Consider the following 25,620-nt stretch of genomic DNA (forward strand, 5'->3'; position numbering starts at 1 on the left):
GTGTGTGTCTATGGGCTATTTGGGTTCAGGAGCTAGGACTGCTATAAAAATGGAACGGTGGTTTTATGCAACATGTGGTTAAACAAGGAGACCGTTAAATCCATGAACATTACAGCAAAGTTTAATGAAATCGGGATAGCCTAAATGCTATGGACAAGTTGCTGGAATTCAGGCTATATCCAGTAAAGGTCTGAATATGATCTGAAGGCATCTGAAAGACAACGGCACAACTAGCAAGAGTCTGGCTGTTTGATGGATGTGTCCAGCCCATGCCCCCATCTTTGTGTTCTGCAAGACATTCCGGGTTTGTATTGGTTTGTATGAGGAGGAACTGGAGTGTGTAGAAAAGGGGCATCTTCTTTAAAGCTGTCACAGCCCAGCTCTCACACTACCCCCTCACAGTCTCTTACGTTTGTTGGAGACCTTTTCCTCGTCTCTGTACAGATTTTAAGAAAATTTGGATAGAAAAGGACGGTTAATCTGTACTTGTGTGAAGGGATTTATCCTGTATCCTTCCGGACAGTCCCGACATTCAGAGATTGTTCATTTCTGATCAGAGACGTTATGGACTTAGTGTCAAGCAGGCTTTTCATTTTGTGGATCATGGGATCCTGACAGAAAATACGAGAGCTTTTCAGTTTGGGGAGAGCATGGTTTCCTGGGTGCAAGGGTTTCCCTCATTAAGGATTTTCCAAGGGTGCAAAACTTGAATTTCTTTATACCTTCATGCTGCTTGAGTATTCATATTAAGAATATATTAACATTGTTCACTTTCATGCTTGTCATGTAAATTCCCTGATGGACTACAATCTGACTACAATGGCTACAATCTGACGTTCTCATTCATTTGCATTGTAGTCTGTGTATCTTGTTATTTTCTCCACCACATATGCCTGTGCTGAGCATATTTGTTCACCATTAATTCCCCGTTAATTCCTAGGCTTTACCGGCTGGCCCATCCTAGCCTCTCCAGTTGCTATATACGCGCAAGGCAATATATACTACAGATGCAAATACAGATAATTGTATTAATCCCGATGGGAAATTGGACAATTAAGAAGAATATCATTCTCACATTAAAACAGTAGGCTAAACAATAAGCACGCAGTGTAATAAATCTATGTTGGCGACAAGTACGTACAGATATTCATGTTTCTTAAAAAAGTAACAACTAAACTCATTTTCATTTTCTGCTTTAAATAAGAAACACAGCGATCGAAAATCAAAATAAAATTTATAAAACTTATAAAAAGTCATATATTCTTCATTGACTTCAATGGGAAGGTCCAATGTTTTGAACTCACAGTAGAGACATGCGCAGTGCAAGTTTACTTCCGGGTACTTGACAAATGAGGTTTGTTGAGGCACTGAGGCGGACCTGATACCTTATGATTATCACGGTCTCTCTGGGCGGAGACAGGTTATTAAAGTATCTCTGGGTCGCCTTTCTTTTTATAAACACGTGTATTATCGTCGGGAGCGACCACAGACCTGGGAGCAGCAGTATCAGTAACGTAACGGTAGAAAGATCCGCTTCCACTCAGAAAGTGTGTTAGGAAAGTAAGATTATAAGCATGCTATCCTTGTTGCAGTGTAAACTTTTTCGTTTTGAATAGTTCCTCAACGTTAAAACAACCCGAAACGTTGCATATAAAGCTCGTGTCAAGGGTAGCTGCTTGTTTTCTAAGGCATGAACTTTGACCGACTTTTTAGCTAGCCAGCTAGCAAACGCTGTACCTTGTGAGGTCGCAGGCATTCAGACAGAAATTAGAGAACCATTTTTATGTATCATAGCAGGTACATCCAACCGTGCAATGGTGCTTTCAGCTCGCTGTTTGCCCGGTAGTATGAATGCCTGTGTGAGATATAGCTGAATTAGCGAAATGTTTACAAATTTAAATTGAAATTCACCAGCATTTGCTGTGTCCTCATTTAGATTGATTTAGCTAATCAGTAATGAAATCAACTAGCTTTAGTGTAGTAGCCTGTCGTCATCTTAAGTAAACTTTTACCCATTCAGACTCATTTGATCTGTACTCCTGTGGTTTCCTACAGTAGCTATTCGGGTATGTCCCGTTCAGGTTCTTCTAAAACAATTTTTTGTCCCAACATGTCAGGTTACCAAATACCCTCTGACAATATAGTTTCATGAATAATCATTAGAAGGAAACACGTTTGTTACGGATATGTGCTACTTTATAATTTGCCTAAGTATTAGGCTTTACATTGTGAACATTTGTTGATGTTTGAACTTAATGTTTCCCCTATTTCTCTCCCAATTAATTGTAGCTTTATTTTTTCAGAAATAAGTGAAACCCTGCTTTTGTGCAGCAGAGAACCAGAATTCGTTCAGGTTAGTTGCATCTTCAAATACTTATTCACTTCAGAGCCAGTGTGCAGGAACATTAGTTTAAACTCGTGTGGATATTTGTTCGTGTGTATTCAACAAGGCAATGCCGAGATTAACGCATCTGCGCTACACTAGCAAGCAATCTCGCACTATAATCTAACCAGCAAAATATCATTTTAAATTAGGAGAACTGCTCCATGAAGATCATTTATTACCTCCACTTTTCGAAAAGGTCAATAATATTTTATTGTATCGCAACCACCAAAGCAGCTCTGTAATGTATCTTTTTCCATTTAAATAGCGAATCGAGTCAGTGAAAGTGTCAAAGCAGTTGAAGATGCCGATTAAATTAATACTGGAGCTACTCATTCGCTGATTCTGATTGCAGTTGTCTAGCTGCTATTGAGCTGGTCATGTTTAGCTTTGATGAGGTTAGAATACTGCACCAATGCATGTTTTAAAAAAAATTAGGTTTAACCAAGATTTCATATTCCGTAGCCGAAGTGATGGCATCCGGAACACAACGGTCTGAACGAGTAAAACACAGCAGATGCTCACATAAATTTGAGGGGCGTGTCCCATGTTCGACATAGGATTAGGACGGGCTCGTTCGTAGATAAATCGGGGGAAGACTCTTCACGTGCGGCTGAGCAGATAGACCTACAGCAACCAACAGGGGTCGCTGTAGGACGGTGTGACATGGATCTCGGCCGCTGAACCTGCTCTTGCCCTGGGCGAAGCTGCTGCCCATTTTACGTTGGTTATTAGCTAGTCAATACAGGGAAGGTCAGGATTTCTGCCGGGACCGTGGATAATAGAAATACTGCATTCACCCTTTAATTTTATTTAATTTTATTTAATTTTTTACCGCAAAGGCACAGTTGTGAGGACTCCTTTAATTCAACAATCTTTTCTTATTATATTCTCAGGGCTTGGAATACAATGTAATTGGAATTCTAGTGCCAGTATTTTTGTGCGAGTTTGCTTAACCTGAACAGGTTGACATTTTCCCTTGCTCCCAATATCAGAGGCAAGCAGGTGCACAGAGCAGGTCTGAATACCTGCTTGGAAAGCGTGTAACATAGCAGAGTGTTCAGAACTGCAGAGTACGGCTCGTGCCTTAAAGTGGGCTATTTTCAGATGGAGAGCTGGCCTGGCTCACACGCTTTTCCTTCCAGTCAACTGTGCCCACGTTATTAATTGGGCTTCATTAAAGTCAACAGTACAATCCGTTCTGCCTTTTAATGTGAATACAGCAGAATTGTCAGATTCTTATTGGTGCATTGAAGAGTGTGATTTTTTTCCTGTTTTACTTGATAACTTGGAAAATGCAGTTTTTCAGATGGGGGTGTGTCCTAAGAAAAGACATCTAGCGCTTTTGCACTCTGACAGTTGATGGCAGGAGAGACAGTTCACCTGTAAACTGGAGTGTAATTGTGTTGATGGCAGGAGAGACAGTTCAGCTGTAAACCGGAGTGTAATTGTGTTGATGGCAGGAGAGACAGTTCAGCTGTAAACCGGAGTGTAATTGTGTTGATGGCAGGAGAGACAGTTCAGCTGTAAACTGGAGTGTAAAGCCGCGTTTCCACCAAAATTACCCGGAACTTTTAGTCCCAGGAACTACTTTTCAAGGAACTAAAAGGTTCCTTCAGCCCATGGTTGTCTGCGTTTCCACCGCGGTCTAAAGTCCCGCGAAGATTAGGCAAATTAGCCCACTGACGTATGAAAAAACGACGTTGTCGTCGGTCCATCTGTCCTATGATTTCTTCTGTAACCCCATACTACCACCGAAGTAGCCTACATTATTTTCTAATAACCGGGACAGCCCAGAGGGGTTTATTCCACTTATATACAACGGGTCACCAACAATGATTATATATGGTTACTTTTGCATTTTTTTTATTTTTATCGATTTAATCACCTGGAATTGAAATATTCTTCTGCAGCCGTTTGGGCTTATTTTACCGTTGTCAAGCAAAACTGTTGTTGGTAGTTGAACTTGGACCGTTGTTATGCAACAAATAGGATATAACAGGCTAATAGTCAGATTGTAACTGTTTTATATATCCTCTCAAACACATTCATTATGTTTTTATGTGAACATTCGCTTTCATGTCTTGACATCCGAAGCGACCGAATGCATTCACATTTATATGTATAACTGGCAACAACAGCAGAAAACATGCACACGTTGTAAACAATTTGCTGTTTGATTACTTTCTCATCGTCAATTCCATATCGCAAATCACAAAATGACAAGAATAGAACGAAAACTCGGACTTGCGTGAAAATTTAAATTAGTAGTGGTACAGCCACCGTTTGCTTTCCTTCAAAGTTACTGCTAGCCGAGCAGCGAAGTGTGCCCTCCAGATGCGAACCATGCACCATAAATTAGTCCATAGTCTTTCTGGTCTTTTTGTGGAATTGAAGAATGGCAGAGTAAAATTACGGCAGTCTGAAAAAGCTAAAGGGACGATTACTAGAATTAACCTGTTATTTTACCCTGACAAAAAGTGCGGAAGGTGATTTCCAGTTTGCTTTTACTGTATCACCAATGTGAATTACGCAGAACTACCGCATACCTCACATAACTGTATCAAACGTTTTGAGACAATTACAACGGGCTAACAAAGAAAATCCGGAAGAAAATATTCAGCAACCAAATTAATCCGTTGAATGTTTTGGTACGTAATATGCTGTCCCAGCACGAATGCTTTTTATAAAAAAAAAATTATAAAACGAATACTAAAGCAAGAAAAGAACAGAAGAGCACACGTTATAATTCCAAGACGTTGGCAGGCTATAACCAAAACTAGGCTACTGCGCCGCATAACATACAAGTTATTATGAAAATAAATTGGTTTGCGGCTGCATATTTTTAAACGTGGCGGCTGAAAACAAACACAAAAAATGCTGCGAGTACTCGACCAATCAGAAATGTTCAGCGCTGTAAGCTCCACCCAAAAGGTTCCTGTACTTTCGGAAAGTACTACCCCCCGAGCAGGAACTTTTTGGGGGGTAAAATAAAGCCCCCGGATCTAAATTTAGACCCTAGTTCCTGCGGTGGAAACGCACTGAGTTCCTCAAAAGGTTCCTAGTTCCGGGGTAAAGTTCCTGCGGTGGAAACGCGGCTTACGTGTGCCCCAAACGCATTTACAGTAGGGTGTGAAAAATTAGGTGTTTCCTCATTAATCAGGAATCTGACACGGCGCTGTGCTGGTGAGGCCGGAAGGGAGAGGATTCGCTGTTAATCAAAGCCAGCTCGCTCTCCTGCTGTTCACAGGGATTATGGGTAAAGGAAGCTGGGAGATTAGCGTGGAATGCCTGGCGGATGGCGGATAGCGGATAACGATTCCTTCCTGGGGAAAAATCAGGCTGGCCTGAGTGATAAAGCCCGTCTCGGTCTGCAGACGTCAGCTCCACACTTGGTTCTGTAGCCAGCTTTGTAGCCCGGGATGATTGGCAGCAGGGGGATGCACGTACTGCTCTCTGGTTTCTGTGCTCTTATTTGGAGCTGTATTTGACTCTTGCTGTTCTTTGTTTTGCCCTTTTATGAATTTAAAAGCCTCGATTAAATTACCCCTACGTCTCTTTTTACCGTGCTTGAACAAATTCCTCATAACTTTTGTCTTTCATACCGGAACCAATTTGGTTGCCCTTCTTTAAACCTTTTCCAGAGCCTCTATATCTTTTTTGTAGTATGATCCCCAGAACTCCACTCATTACTCTTAAATGTAGTCTGACGAAAGTATCGTAAAAGATAAGTTTAACTTCCTTGGATTTATACTCAATACTTGGCTATATATCTTAGCATCTTGTTTTTTTATTTTTTTCACTGCTACAGCACAGTGCCTAGATCCTGAAAGGCTTTGATCAACCATTACTCCCAAGTCTTTTTCAAATTGAGCATATTCCACTTTTTTCCTCCCATAAAATAATCCTGCCTAAAGTTTTTAGTTCCCACATGCAGAACTTTACATTTGGCTATATTGGCTAAATTTAATTTGCTTGTTTTCCTCCCACTTCTGGATTCTCTTTCAGATGTGGACAGAAACCTGGCAAATGAAATTCCTCAGGTTGAGTTCTGTTAGTGGAGTGAGGGGACATAAATTTGCATGAAGGTTCAGTTTAACTGTTTAGCTAATTCCAGATAAACTTCTGTTTCCAGAAATTTTTCATGCACTTGAATTATTTACTTTTAAGAATTTAATTTTTAAAAATTAATTTCTTTGAAATATTAATTTTCCATGCCGAGTTTCCCCCTCTCCCTGAGTGGGAATGTGCAGTTATCTGTTTACAGCTGCATTCCTGTTGCAGTCCCTGTGGTTGTATCGGGAAAGCGTGGATAACTGCACTTCTCCTCCGAACCACATGGTGTCGCCATCCTGCCTCTTTCACACCGCCTCTCACAGGCCAAACGTAGACGTTACTGAATCAGAGGAAGCTTCCTCATGTCCAGAGGCTCTTTTCAATCGCTTATTTTATCCGTCCTTGGTCCTCGTCTGACCCAGAATTCGATCAAGGTCTACCATATTTAAGGACATTCCAGCCCATTAAATGCTCCTATGATCGAGGAGCTAGGAGGGTCCTGAAGGATGCTTGGGCAAGGAAACACCAGCGCATTCTTTCCTGAATAATTTTTTTCAGAACGCGTGTATAAATGATCGACCTGTGGATCCACCTCTCCCCATCTGCCACGTCTGTAACTGACGTGGCTTCAAACTGACGCATGACTGAACAAGGACATTCCATTTCCCTAAAACACATGTGCTCAGTTGGTCCCTCCTTGTGTAATTTCCTTGCTTCGTTTCCTCGCTTCCTTTCCTTAAGTCCTCTGATGGGTGGAGCTGAGGAAGCAAGGAAAGGATGCAGGGTGGTAAAGTACGCGATTCGGAAGAGCCCCAGCTGTGCCAAGCAAACCCTGTGCGCCTGATCGACCAGCGGGTGTCACTAGAGAGCAATGAGACATGGGCTGTGTACCGAGCAAACCCCTCCCATCCCTGGGGGACGCAGTTGGGAATTACGCGCCCCCTTCCCCCCCGGGCCCTGGCAGGGTCTGGATTGTATCTGCCGCGGGCTTTATTACACATCTTAACCGAATAAACCACCCGAGCTACAGTGCACATAATCGTTATGCTTACAGTTATTAAATATAATTAAACATAAATAAATGTCATTATTAAATCACTCTCAATGGTCGCAGTCAGGAAATAAAAACCAGGCATATTATCCTGAGGGAAGTGGTGCCTTTGGCCATTTTATTACTCATGTTTAGGGATTCAAATTCATGGAATACATTTGCTTATTATGTTACCTTTATGTGAGTTAGTGATTTTAAACATTCTTTAGCAGGTTCTACCAATCAGAAAATGAATGATACCCATGCAGCAATGGGGACGAAAAAATCTCGAGAGTGAATTCAGAGTTCATGCTCTTTGATTGAGTGCCTAATAGGACAGTGGTGCTGAGGCCGGCACACTCCGCCCTAATTTATCCGTTTTAACATCTGAAATGCAATCTGCTATTGATGGAGTTGCGCCTCGTGCTGTTGAATGTGTTGGGTGTTATAATTCAGCGCGCTAGGGGCCAATGAGAAGCGAGTGTCGCAGTGCATTGTGCTGTGCTGGGTTTCCTGATCTCTGAGGAGCTGAACTGCGGGCAGGAAGCGGTTTTGTGCCAGACTGTAAAAGGAAGAACGCAGGGATGAAATATGAGAGCCCGCCTGAAGCTGTGGAAGGCCTGGCTCAGGCGGTGATGGACGAGGGGGAGCCTGGCGGGTAGAGATGGATAGCCCAGGGGGCTCTGTTTTAACAAGGCGGCCCTGTGTCTCCTGTGGTTTACGGCTGTCCTTTTCAGAGGACGCTCTGCTGAACAGGGTTCTATAGCCGGTACGGGACGGTCTGATCTCCTCGATCTGAGGAGCCGTCCCCTGCCCTGATCCCACTGACCCTCATCAGATCTCTTGAGTCTCCTGTAGTGTTCAGAAATCAGAATTGGATGTTATTAGATGGATGAAAGGATTTAGAAAAGTGAAATACACAAGAGTTTCAGATTGAGTTCTGTCAGTATAACAAGGGAGCATGGGGGAGAAAATGGCAAAGGTAAATATGGTATCGGGAAGTATTTTTTACACACGAGAGCTGTCAATGTGTGGAGGGTCTGTCTCCTGGTCTAGTCCGTGTACTTAATGAATTACGTAATGAATTCAAATTTCTAAATAATGACATAAGCTTAGATTTGATCTTTAACATTCTCTCCTGCTATCAGCTGTCAAAGTTCAAAAGATCTCGATGTGTGTTCCAAAGTCCAAAGCCTCTTCCTCTGGGTGATTTATTTAAGGTCTGGAAATCGGGATTTCTTCGGTAAGTAGGGGAAACCTCGTCCCTGGTTCACACAGGCGCTCCTCTTTCTCTCTCTCCTCTCTCCTCTCTCTCTCGGGCGTGGCTGTGCAGGACATGGCTCTGGCGGGTGTGCGGGTCATCGAGCTGGCCGGGCTCGCCCCGGCGCCCTTCTGTGGGATGGTCCTAGCGGACTTCGGGGCCCGGGTGATCCGGGTGGACAGGACCAAAGTTGCCATGGCGATGGACAAGCAGGCCCGAGGGAAGCAGTCGGTGGCCCTGAACCTGAAGAAGCCGCAGGGCTTGGCCGTGCTCAAGCGGCTCTGCCTCCAGTCTGACGTCCTCATCGAACCGTTCCGCACAGGTCAGCACGTCACCCGTGCTGAACCCGTGTTCAGCAGTTGTCTACGATCATGAAAATGCACTTTTTGTACGTCGCTTTGGATAAAAGCGTCTGCCAAATGAATGTAATGTAATGTAATGTAATGTCACCCGGCACGCTAGCGTCTGTTAGCCCCCACGTGTCACCGAGCACGCTAGCGTCTGTTAGCCACCGCGCGTCACCCAGCACGCTAGCGTCCGTTAGCCACTGCACATCACCGAGCATGCTAGCTTCCTTCTCCCCCCCTGTGTCACCCGGCACGCTAGTGTCTGTTAGCCCCCGCGCGTCGCCCAGCATGCTAGCATCTGTTCAGTGTCCGTTAGCCCCCGTGTGTCACCCGGCACGCTAGCATCTGTTAGCCCCCGTGTGTCACCCGGCACGCTAGCATCTGTTAGCCCCCGTGTGTCACCGGGCACACTAGCGTCTGTTAGCCCCCGCGCGTCGCCCAGCATGCTAGCATCTGTTCAGTGTCCGTTAGCCCCCGTGTGTCACCCGGCACGCTAGCATCTGTTAGCCCCCGTGTGTCATTGGGCACACTAGCGTCTGTTAGACCCCGTGTGTCACCGTGCACGCTAGCGTCTGTTAGACCCCGTGTGTCATTGGGCACGCTAGCGTCTGTTAGACCCCGTGTGTCACCGTGCACGCTAGCGTCTGTTAGACCCCGTGTGTCATTGGGCACGCTAGCGTCCTTTAGCCACCGTGTGTCACCGTGCACGCTAGCGTCCTTTAGCCACCGTGTGTCATTGGGCACGCTAGCGTCTTTTAACCCCCGTGTGTCACCGTGCACGCTAGCGTCCTTTAACCCCCGTGTGTCACCGTGCACGCTAGCGTCCTTTAGCCACCGTGTGTCACCGTGCACGCTAGCGTCCTTTAACCCCCGTGTGTCACCGTGCACGCTAGCGTCTGTTAGACCCCGTGTGTCACCGTGCACGCTAGCGTCCTTTAGCCACCGTGTGTCACCGTGCACGCTAGCGTCCTTTAGCCACCGTGTGTCACCGTGCACGCTAGCGTCCTTTAGCCACCGTGTGTCATTGGGCACGCTAGCGTCCTTTAGCCACCGTGTGTCACCGTGCACGCTAGCGTCCTTTAGCCACCGTGTGTCACCGTGCACGCTAGCGTCCTTTAGCCACCGTGTGTCACCGTGCACGCTAGCGTCCTTTAGCCACCGTGTGTCATTGGGCACGCTAGCGTCCTTTAGCCACCGTGTGTCATTGGGCACGCTAGCGTCCTTTAGCCCCCGTGTGTCACCGTGCACGCTAGCGTCCTTTAGCCACCGTGTGTCACCGTGCACGCTAGCGTCCTTTAGCCACCGTGTGTCACCGTGCACGCTAGCGTCCTTTAGCCACCGTGTGTCATTGGGCACGCTAGCGTCCTTTAGCCCCCGTGTGTCACCGTGCACGCTAGCGTCCTTTAGCCACCGTGTGTCACCGTGCACGCTAGTGACCGTTAGCGACCACGTGTCACCGGGCACTGAATAATATTTTCCAGAAAGGGTTATTAGATAATCATGGTGTGTTCTGGCATATTTAATGGTAAATGGACTGCATTTATATAGCGCTTTTATCCAAAGCGCTTTACAATTGATGCCTCTCATTCGCCGGAGCAGTTAGGGGTTAGGTGTGTTACTTCGACATGCCCAGGACGGGGTTTGAACCAGAAACCCTCCGACTGCCAGACAATCGGTCTTACCTCCTGAGCTATATCGCCCCTTTAAGGTTTAAAGTGCCCCACATAAGCATCTTACTTATGATAAGTGTTTGAGAATTTGCTTTGTTAGGCACTGAAGCCATTGGAATGTGCATTATTGTGTTATTTGATCAGGGAGCATGTTTTTTCAGATTTCTTTTCTGAAGTATGCATATATGCGCGTAGCATTCAGTCCGGCGAAGAGGCAGATTGGCCTCGGCTGTCCTGGCTGATGGAGAGAGCACACGCACCTGGGCTGCGTTAGCTAATCAGCCCAGTTGCTTAAAGGTGTGCTGCTCTCCACAGTTCGGCGCTGAGACCGGGAGCTCACACCGAGAGCGCAGTTCCGATCTTCGTTTGGTTTTATTTTTGGCATTGTGTTTGAGACGATGAAGAAAAGGGAAATAATCCTCAGCTGGGATGCTGGGGGAGCTTGAGCCGGCTATGGGCGGGGCACGGAAAAGTTTTACTTTCTTTTGTCTTTGTTATTTTAGTCTGTTTTAGTTTATTGTTTTTGCCCAGAACCCATTTCGTGTTTGTGTGAGTGCCTTCTCTCTCTCCCCATGTGGCAAGCAACGGCGTTCCCTGGCACTGCCGCATCTCCCCCCCCCCCAGGGGTTTCACGCTGGCGTGTGGCAACGGGTCTGAACAATATAGAAAACATTAATAACACAGTCTGTGTAGTTTACGTGTGCCTGTGTAAACATACATATCCAGTATTCAGAAGGGTTAGGGCATGCTGAGAGAAATGACAGAACCTGAAAGGGAATAAGGCAGCAGTGACAGTTGGAAACTCGGAGGAAGTCTCTGAAAAGCTGGCAGAATACAAGATGACTGGAAGCAAAGCAGCACGAGGGGATTGGTTTTCCGCTCTTGAGCACCTGAGGGAGTTTTGTTAAGAGCTCAGAATGCTCCTGTATGCTTGTAAGGTTGCTAGGTAGCGTTGTGCGCGTATATGAGTGATCTGGGCTCATTAAGCACTCTTGTTTTCTACTGCTCTGGATGGCCTGAAGGTTCTGTTCTCCTCATTATGTATGCTGTAATATCCCAGATGCAGTGAAGGGTCTGTTGTCCTTGTTTTCCCTCAGATGAAGTGTATTGTCTGTGGGCTTTCCCTGTTCTGGAGAAGCTGGGTTTGCCCCAGATGAAGTGCGTTGTCTCTGGGCTCTCTCTCTAGGAGTTATGGAGAAACTGGGTTTGGGACCAGATGAGCTGTTGCAGGAGAACCCGCGCCTGGTCTATGCACGGCTCACTGGATTTGGGCAGTGTGGATCCTACGCCACGTCCGCTGGGCATGATATCAACTTCCTAGCCATGTCAGGTAAATACCTAGCCCTGTCAGGTAGCTACCTAGCCCTGTCAGGTAGCTACCTAGCCCTGTCAGGTAACTACCTAGCCCTGTCAGGTAGCTGCCTAACCCTGTCAGGTAACTACCTAGACCTGTCAGGTAGCTGCCTAGCCCTGTCAGGTAACTATGTAGCCCTGTTAGGTAACTGCCTAGCCCTGTCAGGTAACTGCCTAGCCCTGTCAGGTAGCTAACTAGCCCTATAAGGTAGCTATGTAACCCTGTTAGTTAACTGCCTAGCACTGTCAGGTAGCTAACTAGCCCTGTCAGGTATATATGTAGCCCTGTCAGGTAACTGCCTAGGCCTGTCAGGTAGCTAACTAGATTTGTCATGTGACCTCCGAGTTGGAGGACCAGCCCTCAGCGTTCTCTGTGTCTGTCCCAGGCCTGCTGTCCATGCTGGGGAGGCCGGCTGACGATCCTCAGCCCCCCCTCAACCTGCTGGCGGACTTTGCGGGGGGCGGGCTGATGTGTGCGCTCGGGATCACGCTGGCCTTACTGGAGCGCCACGCGTCAGGGGCCAGGTCCGCGCCAGTGTGAGTGCAACCGACGCACACGCCACAGACACCACACCACACACATCCACACACCCGCACACAGAACTCCAGACACGCCACACACACAGACACACACACACCCACACACACGCACACACACGCACACGCACACACGCACACACAGACACACACACACACACAGACACTCACACACACGCACACGCACACACACACACGTTTGTATTGCGATACTTGTGAGGACTTCCCATTGACTTACATTCATTCCGTAACATCTAAACATAACCCTAACCATAACCCAAACCACTACATGCCTAACCTTAATCCTAACCATAACCTAATTGTAACCCTAACCCTAACCCTAAGTCCTAACCCTAAAACAGCCTCTTGAACTTGTGGGGACCAGCAAAAGGTCCCCACCTTGTGGGGACATTTGGTTCTCACAAAGATAATAATACATGCCCAGGTGTCTTCACACCTGAGCCGTCTTCACTCCACACCTGAGCCGTCTTCACTCCACACCTGGGCCGTCTTCACTTTACAGCTCAGAAGGAGGAAAATTACAGAAATACATAATCAGATCATAAATGATTTTCAGTCATGTATAGTGCCCTTTATCACTATTGCAGTGTCTTTTATGCTAATGTTTACCAATAAACAAACAAAGCTAAGATTGAAAATTGGTGAAGCGTGCGCTGAGCTTCCACTCCTGCGCTATGCGAAAATGCAAAGTGAAAGTGACTGGGTACACAGCAGAATAGCGAAGCCTAATTTCAAGCTAGAAGGAGGCGTACTAGTTTAAGCAGTAATGAGCTCGAAGAACACGAGACGTAGGATTACTGACAATCGGGTTCAAGCAGGAAAGTCACATGGTAGGCTAGGGGGTGACTCTGGTTAAAATTGGCGGAAGGGTCATTCAGAAACTTTGAAATGGATGTGTGGGTCTAAGAGGTGGGGATTCCTCCTGGCGAGCGCCAGAGCGTGTCTGATCGGGCACGTGCGCACGGCTGCTGTAGTTCTCCGCTCCTCATGGGTAGCGCCTGTCCCGGTGTCCCTGATTACCACACAGCGCCACATCAGGTAATGCCTCTAATGCCACTAAGCACTGTGGCTACAGTATGAATCCGCGCAGTGCTCACAGTAATGTTTGCATGGTGACGGTGGTCAGCAGCAAATCAGTGGCGTCAGAAAAACCTGCCCAATAAATGGCAATCTCCAATGGTTCCCTTGTAATTTCAGGGAATTCATCATGTAACTGGCGAGAACGGACATAGTGTGTACAGACAGTGGCTGTTAATTGATGGTTGTCATTCTTACTGATGATTGGCCAACATCCGGGCTTTTTGCAGTCCAATGGGAGGAGGTCACGCTGTAAACCAGTAATGGCAGGAGGCAGGAGGTCACAGTAACGGCAGGAGGTCACAGTAACGGCAGGAGGTCACAGTAACGGCAGGAGGTCACAGTGATGGCAGGAGGTCACAGTAATAGCAGGATGTCACAGTAACGCAGGAGGCCACAGTAACAGGAGGTCACAGTAATAGCAGGAGGTCACAGTAACGACAGGAGGCAGGAGGTCACAGTAATAGCAGGATGTCACAGTAATAGCAGGAGGTCACAGTAACGGCAGGAGATAGGATGCTGAGTGTTTACATTCTGTGGCTGTGCCAGGATGAGGAGCCCAGCGGATGACTGAAGCAACAGGCTGGATTTATCGCTCACTCGGTCGGGAGGCGTGTCTGAAACCGTAAATGTGAGGCTTACGGTGGGGGATGCTCCTGGTGTCACACTATCCCCCCCCCCCAGTTTATCATTATGAGCTGCCCGTCTGGTGTGCATGCAAATAGGGGAGAGGGGACTGGACTGTGTGTCTGCATGTGAGTGTGTGCATGTGTGTGAGTGTGTGTGCGTGTGTATGTATGTGTGTGCGTGCGTGTGAGTGTGATGTGTGTGCTGTGTATGTGTGTGTGCGTGTGTGTATGTGATATATGGCCCAGGTTGGGAGAGTATCTCTGATGGGACGTGAATGGCATGGTTATTCTGCTCTTTTTATTGCAATGCCCCCCACCCCCCCCTCAGTCTGGAATGTCCCTTATGCAGCTTTGACGTGCAGTCTTTAGAGCCCCCTCTCTTGAGGGAGATGAAACATGGATCCCTGTCTGACTGATCTCTCCCTATCCTGGGCGGTGCAGGGTCCAATCTCCCTATGGAGCCTCCGACCACAGTCGGCACTGACATAGCCTGGATACTGATGGCATTGTGTACTATAGGGCAGCCTGTACTGATGGCATTGTGTACTGTAGGGCAGCCTGTACTGATGGCATTGTGTACTGTAGGGCAGCCTGTACTGATGGCATTGTGTACTGTAGAGAAGCCTGTACTGATGGTATGTGTATTGTAGGCAGCCTGTACTGATGGTATGGACTGTAGAGCAGCCTGTACTGATGGCATTGTGTACTGTAGAGCAGCCTGTACTGATGGTATTGTGTACTGTAGAGCAGCCTGTACTGATGGTATTGTGTACTGTAGAGCAGCCTGTACTGATGGTATTGTGTACTGTAGAGCAGCCTGTACTGATGGCATTGTGTACTGTAGGGCAGCCTGTACTGATGGTATTGTGTACTGTAGAGCAGCCTGTACTGATGGCATTGTGTACTGTAGAGCAGCCTGTACTGATGGTACTGTGTATTGTAGGGCAGCCTGTACTGTAGGGCAGCCTGTACTGATGGCATTGTGTACTGTAGGGCAGCCTGTACTGATGGCATTGTGTACTGTAGAGCAGCCTGTACTGATGGTACTGTGTATTGTAGGGCAGCCTGTACTGTAGGGCAGCCTGTACTGATGGCATTGTGTACTGTAGAGCAGCCTGTACTGTAGGGCAGCCTGTACTGATGGTACTGTGTATTGTAGGGCAGCCTGTACTGATGGCATTGTGTACTGTAGGACAGCCTGTCTTAGAGTTCACATCAATCTGAAGTTGGGGCCATAGAAATCTCACCAATTTAATCACTATGAAAGAATTTTGAAAAATTGTTTAGAATTTTGACCTAGTATTTAATCACTGATAATTTTCATTGTAATATTTTTCCAGAGCATCCGTTAATGAATAAACGTTGATAATGGCTTTGGGAAGTGGCTGTAACAGCATGGCCATTGCAGATGGGTCCTTTCACTGAGTGTAATTACATTCCTGAAGGTTTCGTGGGCGGATTGGCATCCAGTAGAAACTGCTTCATAACGAAGCTAATCTGGGACAGTGTGAGACGGGAGCGGCTGGCAGGGCGTTGAGTCTCCTTCCTGCCAATTAAAGGGGGGCTGCTTGAGAAGACTGGGGGTCCGATCCTCTTAAAACGGAATGCCAAGCGCCGTTAGCGTTGCGTGTTGAGCTTCGGATGTTAACGGCTGGCTCCCTAGCGTGTTAATGCACCTCTCGTACCTGTGCGACCTCTCTCAGATATTTATCGAGCTCACGTAGCGACGGTACTGAGGAAGAGGACCCTGGGACACCTGGCCTCCGAACGAGCGCCAGCGACGGCGGGAGAGCGCCACGGCGGGTTTCTGAGCAGCAGCTGGGCGCCATGGCGACGGTGTGTCCGTGCTGACATGCCAGGGCTGAACCTAACCGTCTCCCAGCGGCGGGACGGCCTCCCGTTCGGGTCTCCGCGGCGGGACGGCCTCCCGTTCGGGTCTCCGCGGCTGTCGGCGTCGCGTACGGCCCTGGGGCAGACGTAGGGAATCTTAACGGGAATAACGGTGGTCTTCAGTCAGCAGGAACGGGTGGGGGGGGTGAAGTGAGGGGGGGCTCCAGCTGAGCAGAGACTCTGTAGTAATGTAATGTAATGGAATGGAATGGAACGTTGTCTATAATCGTGCAGAAGCCAGAGCATGCATGACTGCACACTGAGCACTGAAGGCGGGTTAGTTAGATTACTCCACATTACACACGCTGTCCTTTGGGTTTGTTTGTTCCTCACATTGGATGGGTGTGTTCTGCATAGTCCAGACCTGCTGCACCTCCTTGCAGTGCGCTACACTGAGCACCGGCCTGATTCAGCGGCTGGGAGAATTCCCGCGGCTGTCAGGCAGTGTTTCCTGGAGCTGCCCGATGCTCTGGCTCCGCCCACTGCACTCGTCCTTCAGCCCGCGGGTTTAACTGATTCCTGCAGCGTACAGCTCTGAGACGACTGCGTGACATCACACTGCCAGGGTAACATAATAGTCAGCCGTCCTATAAATCTTTGTAAAAAAACGATGGTGCGTTTCCTGCTCTGCTCTAACCAGTTCACGTTTGAGGCTGACGGTGCGCTCTGTCAACGTCACGTCCGCTCGCTTTTATTTGGGGACTGCTTTATCCAGAGGCTGTGGCTCTAAGGTGATTTGAAGAAAACCCCTTTGTGTAAATTCAGTTATTCATAAACCTGGACCATTTCAGATGAGTTGGTTTAATTACAGTGTCATGTCTGATGGGAAAATGGGAGGCCTAATGTCTGTGGTCCTGCAGTGAAATGGCCTACTTCCATTAAAGCATTAAAACACAGGCGGCAGCTTCAACAGCAGTTCTGCTGTCACACGGGTTGAGTGTGCAATGGCTCAGTGCGTTTACTGTTCCAAATTGCCCTGTATGCTGTGTGCATGAGCACGCGCGTGTGTGTGTGCGCGCGTGTGTGCGTTTGTGTGTGTGTGTGCGTGTGCGTGCGCGCGTGTGTGCGTGTGTGTGTGCGAGTGTGTGTGCGTGTGTGCGTGCATGTATGTATGTAAAAGCCCACCTTATTGGTACAGGTAGGGTATGTAAAAGCCCACCTTATTGGTACAGGTAGGGTATGTAAAAGCCCGCCTTACTGGATGAAGCTGTGCATTTCATGTTCCTGTGCAGGTGTATTTTATGGTCATTCGCTGTGTTGTTGTAAAGCCCTGTATCGCCATGACGATGTGCAGGTGGAGGGTGCGGCCTACATGGGCTCGTTCGTGTGGAAGTCTCGCGCGATTGGCCTGTGGAACCGGCCACGCGGCCAGAACATGCTGGACGGCGGTGCGCCGTACTACGGAACCTACCTGACCGCCGACGGCAAGCACATGGCCGTGGGCGCCGTGGAGCCGCAGTTCTACGACCAGCTCCTGCAAGGTGAGCGTGCTCTTCTTCTTCCTCTCCTCTCTCATGACCAGCTCGTGCAAGGTGAGCGTGGTCTTCCTCTTCCTCTCCTCTCTCATGACCAGCTCCTGCAAGGTGAGCGTGGTCTTCCTCTTCCTCTCCTCTGTCACATGACCAGCTTGTGCAAGGTGAGCGTGGTCTTCCTCTGTCACATGACCAGCTTGTGCAAGGTGAGCGTGGCCTTCCTGACCAGGTGTAACCTTGCAGTACTGTTAGCCTGACCTGGTCACACTCTGTCTCTCTGCCCCTCCCATCACTCTCTCCAGGTCTGGGATTGGACGCTGCCACGCTGCCGGCGCAGATGAGCATCTCTGATTGGCCAGAGCTGCGGCGGGTGTTCACGCAGGCGTTCGGCAGCAGGACTCAGGCGGAGTGGTGCCGCGTGTTTGATGGGATGGACGCCTGCGTCACCCCGGTGCTCCCTCTGGACCAGGCCCACTTGCACCCCCACAACCGGGACAGGGGCTCCTTCGTGCGGGACAGCCAGGGCGAGGTGAGCCCGCGGCCGGCCCCCGCCCTGTCCCGCACACCCGCCGCCCCCTCCCTGTCCCGGGACCCCTTCGTCGGGGAGCACACGCGGGCCGTGCTGGAGGAGTTCGGGTACGGGCCAGACGAGATCCAGCAGCTGCTGGATAGCGGGGCTGCAGAGTGCTGCAACCAGGTCTCAGCTCACCTGTAGAGCGGGACGGGGTCTGCGGGACGGGGTCAGCGGGATGGGGGCAGCGGGATGGGGGGCAGCGGGGCGGGGGGCAGCGGGGCGGGGGGCAGCGAGACGGGGGGCAGTGGGGCGGGTGTCTGCGGGACGGGGGGCAGCGGGGTGAGGGTCAAACCGGGCACCCCAGTGGATCACACACCTCACCCGGCCTCTTCCTCACCTCACCTGGCCTCTTCCTCACCTCCCCTCACCTGGCCTCTTCCTCACCTCCCCTCACCTGGCCTCTTCCTCACCTCACCCAGCCTCTTCCTCACCTCACCCGGCCTCTTCCTCACCTCAACCGGCCTCTTCCTCACCTCACCCGGCCTCTTCCTCACCTCACCTGGCCTCTTCGGCCTGAATCAGGCTGCTGATTTTAAGATGGAAACGGCGGTCAGTGACTGAATGGGTAAAAAATTAAATTAAGAACTGGGAAAGGTTTTGAGGGTTTTGCAGCTTGATTTCCTAAAATGGCTGCTGTCCTGCTGAGTTTCCAGCCTCTTTGTAATCAGGTGGCAGCTCACGAGAAAACCGTTTATCGGCCCCCCTAAAGGAATGAGTTTCAAAAAAACATTAATTTTTACATTAAGCAAGCATAATTTTTTCTAATGCATCAGGGATTTAAAAAGAGAGAACAGTTTAAACCAAGGTTAGTTCTGTGGCCTTGAGGTTCGCTGGTAACAGGCAGGATTTTGATTCCTCAGCTTTTTCTCTGCTCTGCTTTGTCAGCTCTGCTCACACCTGTGCCGTGTTCGTCTGGCACGGTTGCCCATGGCACCACTCAGTAAAACAGGTTCTTTAAAAGAATAATTGTAAAATAAAAGTATATAGTTTCCCTTTTGTTCAAGCTAAAAAAAAAAAAAAAAAAAGATAAAATAAAGGTTAAATAAAATAAACTTTGTACAGCCTTTTCTTTCTACCTGACTGTTGGTAGTTTTTTATTTAGTTTCAGTTTCAGGGGGAGAACATGTTTGTTAAAGTTTGTTAAAGTTCTGTAAGAATCAAACAGTGTTGCCTGTGGGCACCACAGATGGACTAGTTAGATGCTGAACTTTGGTGTTTTCGGAGTATAGATCCATGCATTTTTCATTTACTCTAATGAATGCCTTTCGTTAAAGGGCTGCTGTGTGTGTGAGTACTCTGTGTGTGAGTACTCTGTGTGTGAGTACTCTGTGTGTGAGTACTCTGTGTGTGAGAGTACTGTGTGTGTGAGTACTGTGTGTGTGAGTACTGTGTGTGTGAGTACTGTGTGCGTGAGTACTGTGTGTGTGAGTACTGAGTGTATGAGTACTGTGTGTGTGAGCACTTTGTGTGTGAGTACTGAGTGTATGAGTACTCTGTGTGTGAGTACTGAGTGTATGAGTACTGAGTGTATGAGTACTGAGTGTATGAGTACTGTGTGTGTGAGTACTTTGTGTGTGAGTACTGTGTGTGTGAGTACTGAGTGTATGAGTACTGTGTGTGTGAGTATTGAGTGTATGAGTACTCTGTGTGTGAGTACTGAGTGTATGAGTACTGAGTGAGCATTTTTCATTTACTCTAATGAATTCCTTTCGTTAAAGGGCTGCTATGTTTCAGACTTTCATAATTATTGTCCCCCAAAATTCCAGTTTTGGGAGGCGAGCTGCTGGCTTCAGTGTAACACACCTGGGCTACAAACCTGCTTTAAATCCTTTTATCTCTTTGCAGGCTCCATTTTAACAGCTCTGATCTCTGAGAATTCTCTGCCAGTCACAAGCCAAAACCAACGGTACCATAATATGAAAAATGTATTCTGAATGTGGGTGTAAAAAGTGATTTTTACTGGGCAGGCAGTTAATCCAGTCTGTGAGTACTGAGTGTGAGTACTGTGTGTGTGAGTACTAGCTGTGTGAGTACTGTGTGTGTGAGTACTAACTGTGAGTACTGTGTGTGTGAGTACTGACTGTGTGAGTACTGTGTGTGTGAGTACTGTGTGTGTGAGTACTGTGTGTGTGAGTACTGTGTGTGAGTACTGACTGTGTGAGTACTCAGTGTGTGAGTACTGTGTGTGTGAGTACTGACTGAGTACTGTGTGTGTGAGTACTGAGGTAGTGTTAGGTGGATTTACGTGAGGTGGTGTGAGTAGCGGTGCTAGGGCGTGCTGGATAGTTTAGGGGTTACAGGTGGGTTAGCGGTGTGCGGCGGTTTGGGGGTTAGGTGAGTTAGCGTGCGGTGTTGAGTGCGTGTTAGGGTGTAGGGTTAGGTAGCGGAAGTAGCGTCTTGGGGTGGTGTAGTGGTGTAGGGTAGCTGCGTGGTTAGGTTAGGTTAGCGTGGGGTTAGGTAGCTGCGTGGTTTAGGGTTAGGTGCGTGTGGTTTAGGTTAGGGTTAGGTTGCTGCGGTGGGTTAGGGTTAGCTGCGGTGGTTTAGGGTTAGCGTTGCGTGCGGGTTTAGGGTTAGGTTGCGTTAGAGCTGCGGTGGTTAGGGTTAGCTGTGCGGTGGTTAGGGTTAGCGTGCGGTGGTTTAGGGTTAGGGTTAGGGTTAGCATGCGGTGGGTTAGGGTTAGCTTGCGGTGGGTTAGGGTTAGGGTTAGCTTGCGGTGGTTTAGGGTTAGCGTTAGCGTGCGGTGGGTTAGGTTTAGGGTTAGCTTGCGGTGGTTTAGGGTTAGGGTTAGCGTGCGGTGGGTTAGGGTTAGGGTTAGCGTGCGGTGGTTTAGGGTTAGGTGCGTGTTAGGTTAGGTGGTGGTGGTTAGGTTAGGGTTAGCGTGCGGTGGGTTAGGTTAGGGTTAGCGTGCGGTGGTTTAGGGTTAGCTGCGTGTTTTAGGTTAGCGTGCGGTGGTTTAGGGTTAGCGTGCGGTGGTTTAGGGTTAGCGTGCGGCGGTTTAGGGTTAGCGTGCGGTGGTTTAGGGTTAGCGTGCGGCGGTTTAGGGTTAGCGTGCGGTGGTTTAGGGTTAGGGTTAGCGTGCGGTGGTTTAGGGTTAGGGTTAGCGTGCGGTGGTTTAGGGTTAGGGTTAGCGTGCGGTGGTTTAGGGTTAGGGTTAGCGTGCGGTGGTTTAGGTGTCTTAGCGTGGTGGTTAGGTTAGCTGTGGTTGGTTGTAGTTAGGTGGGTGGTTGGTTAGGTTAGCGTGCGTGTTAGTTACGGGTTAGGTTAGGTTGCGTCGTGGTTTAGGGTTAGTAGTGTGTGTAGGTAGGTTGGTGGGTTAGGTTAGAGTGGTGGTTGGTTAGAGGGCGTGGTTAGGTTAGGTTGGGTGGTTAGGGTTAGTTGCGGCGGTGGTTGGTTAGCGGCGGTGGTTTAGGTTGCTGCGTGGTTTAGGGTTAGCGTGTGGTGGTTAGGGTTAGGTGGTGCGTTTAGGGTTAGTGTGCGGGTTTAGGGTTAGGTAGGTGGTGGTTAGGGTAGGTTGGGGTTTAGGTACGTGGTGGGTTGGTTAGTGCGGTGTTTAGGGTTGGTACGTGGCGTTAGGGTTAGCTGGGTTAGGTTGGTTAGCGTGGGTTGTTAGGGTTAGCGTGGTGTTTGGTTAGGGTTAGGTAGTGTGTTAGGTTAGGCGGTGTTAGGTTAGCGCGGGGTTGGTTAGGTTAGCGTGCGGTGGTTTAGGGTTAGCGTGCGGCGGTTTAGGGTTAGGGTTAGCGTGCGGCGGTTTAAAGGACACCGGCCCGCATGCTGGACCAGCGCCTGCCGTCTCCAGGGTGACAGAAGAACATCGCCGCGGTGAGCGTGGGTGCTGCAGTGGGACTGTGGGACAGCCGCTACTCTCCGAACGCTGCGCGCCCGTCATTAAGAGTTTGGGGTGTTGCTGTCGGGCCGTTTCTCAAACTTTCTCTCATGAATAAATCCATCAGAAGTTGCCGCTGGGCCCCGAAGGACCACGAATGCAGCTTTCTAACCGACAGACAGTGTTATACAGCTGCTGGCCTGATGGATATCAGACTGACCAGACTCGTGTTCAGGCAACGCATAGCGCGTTTAGATTCTTTTTAGTGTTCAGATTAGCAAGATGGCACTTTGCATAATAGTTGGACATTCATCTAATTAGACAAACAATTTAGCAAGGTGTGACTAACCTCGCCTAATAAATGTATAGCAATGCATACTTGCATGTTTAAAAGTTGTACTTTGGGTCATGCAAAGGCAACGCATATTGGATTCTTCTGGCTGACGCAGAACCGATCCCACAGGGGGTTGCGGTTTGGTTGAAACACGCTACAGAGCGTACAGGATACAGCAGGGGGTCCAAACGTGATGTGACTGTGTATGGATTTGTCAACATTTAAAACCTTTTTCTAAAATATTGCCCTTTGGGAATCTCTTGGACACATTTGAGCCTTGGTGGGAGTCCCTGGATGAGAACAGGCTGAAAACTCCTGGCTAATGTCATTCTCTGATCCTGTACTGATAACTCGACAGAGTTCCTCTCGCACCCTACAAAACCAACAGGGAGCTGACAAACTAGACGTCTAAGGGGATGAGTATGCTACTGGAATATGGAATTTGGTGCCGTTCCCAGGGACATATTCCCCCAAAAGTATCAGTAATGCGTTTTAACTGCCTGTGGATCAGTGGTTCTCAGCCTCGGTCCTGGGGGCCTGCTGTGTATTTCCCATGTGGTTCCCATGGGCCCACATGTGGTTTTCGTTCTAACCACAATTGCAATCCCAGAATTGTAACAAGCTATTATTTTTCCTTAATTAGGTGCTTCTCATGTCAGAGGGATTATTTGCCCACTTAAGCCACCTTGTGTCAGAAATAGCTATGCATGCCATAAAGAATAAAAGCCCCATATTCACACTGTGCTATATTGTAGACGATTACGTAAAGAGGTTAAAAAATGTATTTTATTTTAACTAATCAAAATAAAGACAGGCAAATCAACAGGATCCTAATTGGGGAAAGTGTGGACACCTGGCCATTAAGTCTAATCATTTGATAGATAACGAAGAATTCAAAAACAAAGAAAATGATAACGTGTCAAACCTGTATTGTGCTAATTAGTTTATGGGAAATATTACACTGTATATGCACTTAAAGCACTTAAACACGTGTTCAGCAACCTAATTAGGAGCCTGTTAATTTGATCTTTTTAAGTGATTGTTTGCAATCACTTGAAAAGCAACACTATAACACAATGAGATTTTATTCTTCATGCCATGCATAACAATTTCTGACATAATGTGGCTTAACAGGTTAAATAATTCCTCTTAACATGAAAAACACCTAATTAAGAAAAATGAACAGCTTGTTAAAATTCTGCGATTGCAATTGTGGTTAGAACGAAAACCAGCATACACAGGGGTCCCCCAGGACCGAGGTTGAGAACCACTGCTGTAGATGATGCACACAGCCGGAGCAGTGAGGTCCATAAGGATTCGGGGAGATCGCACCCACTGATGAAGGTGAGAAGCACACACTTGTGTTGTATGAGAAGCAGATGTGCACCCATGTTCATGCCCTCTGCTGCTTGTTATTCTACCTTCGCGAATTTAACACTTTGAAGAGTAGGATTTTTTTTTTTTTTCAAAGTTTCTAAGTCGGTGTTCTAGAACCCCACTGCTTTCAGTTACCAGTAGTGATTGTAACATCAGCATTAGAATGTTCAGTTTAGGAACATTCTAATCACATATTTGTGATCTCAAACCTTAAAGGGTTAAAGCCCGTATGTGTATTCTCTCTTGCGTCCTTCTTTCTCCCAGTTTACACTGGTCTCCTAAATCTGTGTTTTTTGACTTGTCTGACTTGGATCTGATAAACTGCTCATTGTCTAAATGGTAAGTTGATTGGTGTCTGACCTTTTACATTGGTAAAATCACATGACCCTGAGGGCCATTTTTATTGGGGGTTTGAGGGTCAGATGACCTGTCTGTGTGCCATGGATCATTTTCTCCAGTTCCAATCCATTCACAGAAAAAAACACACACACACATTTCTGAAGTTTGATTGAAAAGTAATAAACATAATATGATGGTGTTAGTATTTCATTTTAGTGGAACAATAATTGTAGATTCCATAAACCCAATTTGATTTTATTTGGGTAAATTTGGCGTATGATGCATAATGTACACTAGCCTACAGGCCCCCATTGATTTGCAGCAGGTTCTCTGTTAAAGTAGTAGTTTCAGCTACCAGTTATTTTAGAAAGAACAGTTTTTCACCTTTTTAACAAGCTGAAACAACGCTGGAATCATTTGTATTGGACGTATTGATAATTCAAGGGGAAAATCTTTGTTTCTGCTTGTGAATTCTACAAGGAAGCACGGCATCATTGGTCTGGAAAAAGGATTCCTTTATTTTGTCCATCAGAATGACAGAGAGCTTGTTTTACAGTCTGGAATCTGATGCTGTAGTGTCTGAAATATGAGAACTGTCAGAAGCCGGAAGCCCTGTGAAGCCAGCTTGGCCAAAGGTCTTGTTTTCTGAGCCGGAGAAAAAGGAAAAGTCTAAATGATCAGAGCGCGTTTGTTTTTCTTGTGTCTGTGAGTGATAATTAACACTGGCGTGTGATTTCAGATGATTTGCATACGTACATATTGTGTCACAATGCACGCAAAGTCTGAACACACAAATGCAGTATTGTCAAATTTTCTTCTTTTAAATAAGAACATTTGACTCCATCTGCCGTGTAAATGTTGCTTGGGTAAATTTTATCCGGTGAGAACACAGAGATCCCCATGTTCCCCTTGCCCGAAGCTCCCATGGTTCATTGCAGAATCTGTGGCAGTGATGTCTACGAGGTCTATGATTACAGAAACACCTGATTGGAATTGCAATACAATGGCAAATCAGATGAAGTGTAGTACAGAACATGAGTGCCTTGCTTAAATATGCACAAATATCTGTAATAACTAAATTAATAAAGTTGGCCCTCAAAGTGTGTGGGGAGGGGGGTTGGCTGCTCATGGGTAAAACAGCAGTTTTCCGGCAGGGAATCAGATCCTTGGTCTTAGAGTTTCCTAATCCCAGCTGCATAACCATTATACTTCACTGCCACTGTCCTGTGCAAAACTGGACCTCAAGGAATGCAAACCAATAGGCTAGATTGCTTCATTTAGAGCAGTGTCCAGACCATAGGCTTAAAATATATAACACTCCTGCAGATCCCTGAAAATGGAAACTAACCAAAATGCACAAGCATTCATATAGAATAATATTGAAATTATTTAATAATTGTCAGTATAAATTGCTTTTATTGTGTTTAAAGGCTTTTTAATTTTTAAC

At 47.5% G+C, this 25,620-nt stretch overlaps 1 protein-coding gene across 1 annotated transcript; it reads left to right on the forward strand.

Moving 5' to 3' along the window:
* The first annotated feature begins 1,342 nt into the window (after positions 1-1,342).
* amacr (alpha-methylacyl-CoA racemase) lies at positions 1,343-19,336 on the forward strand. Its single transcript, XM_064308853.1, has 8 exons — positions 1,343-1,509; positions 2,304-2,353; positions 8,803-9,052; positions 11,934-12,077; positions 12,487-12,637; positions 16,068-16,200; positions 17,375-17,735; positions 18,029-19,336. Exons 1-8 carry the CDS (start codon positions 1,389-1,391, stop codon positions 18,439-18,441), a joined length of 1,623 nt encoding a protein of 540 aa, XP_064164923.1. The 5' UTR covers positions 1,343-1,388; the 3' UTR covers positions 18,442-19,336.
* The last annotated feature ends 6,284 nt before the right edge of the window (positions 19,337-25,620 follow it).

Source organism: Anguilla rostrata, chromosome 14, assembly GCF_018555375.3.
Source record: "Anguilla rostrata isolate EN2019 chromosome 14, ASM1855537v3, whole genome shotgun sequence".
Classification (NCBI taxonomy): Eukaryota; Metazoa; Chordata; class Actinopteri; order Anguilliformes; family Anguillidae; genus Anguilla; species Anguilla rostrata.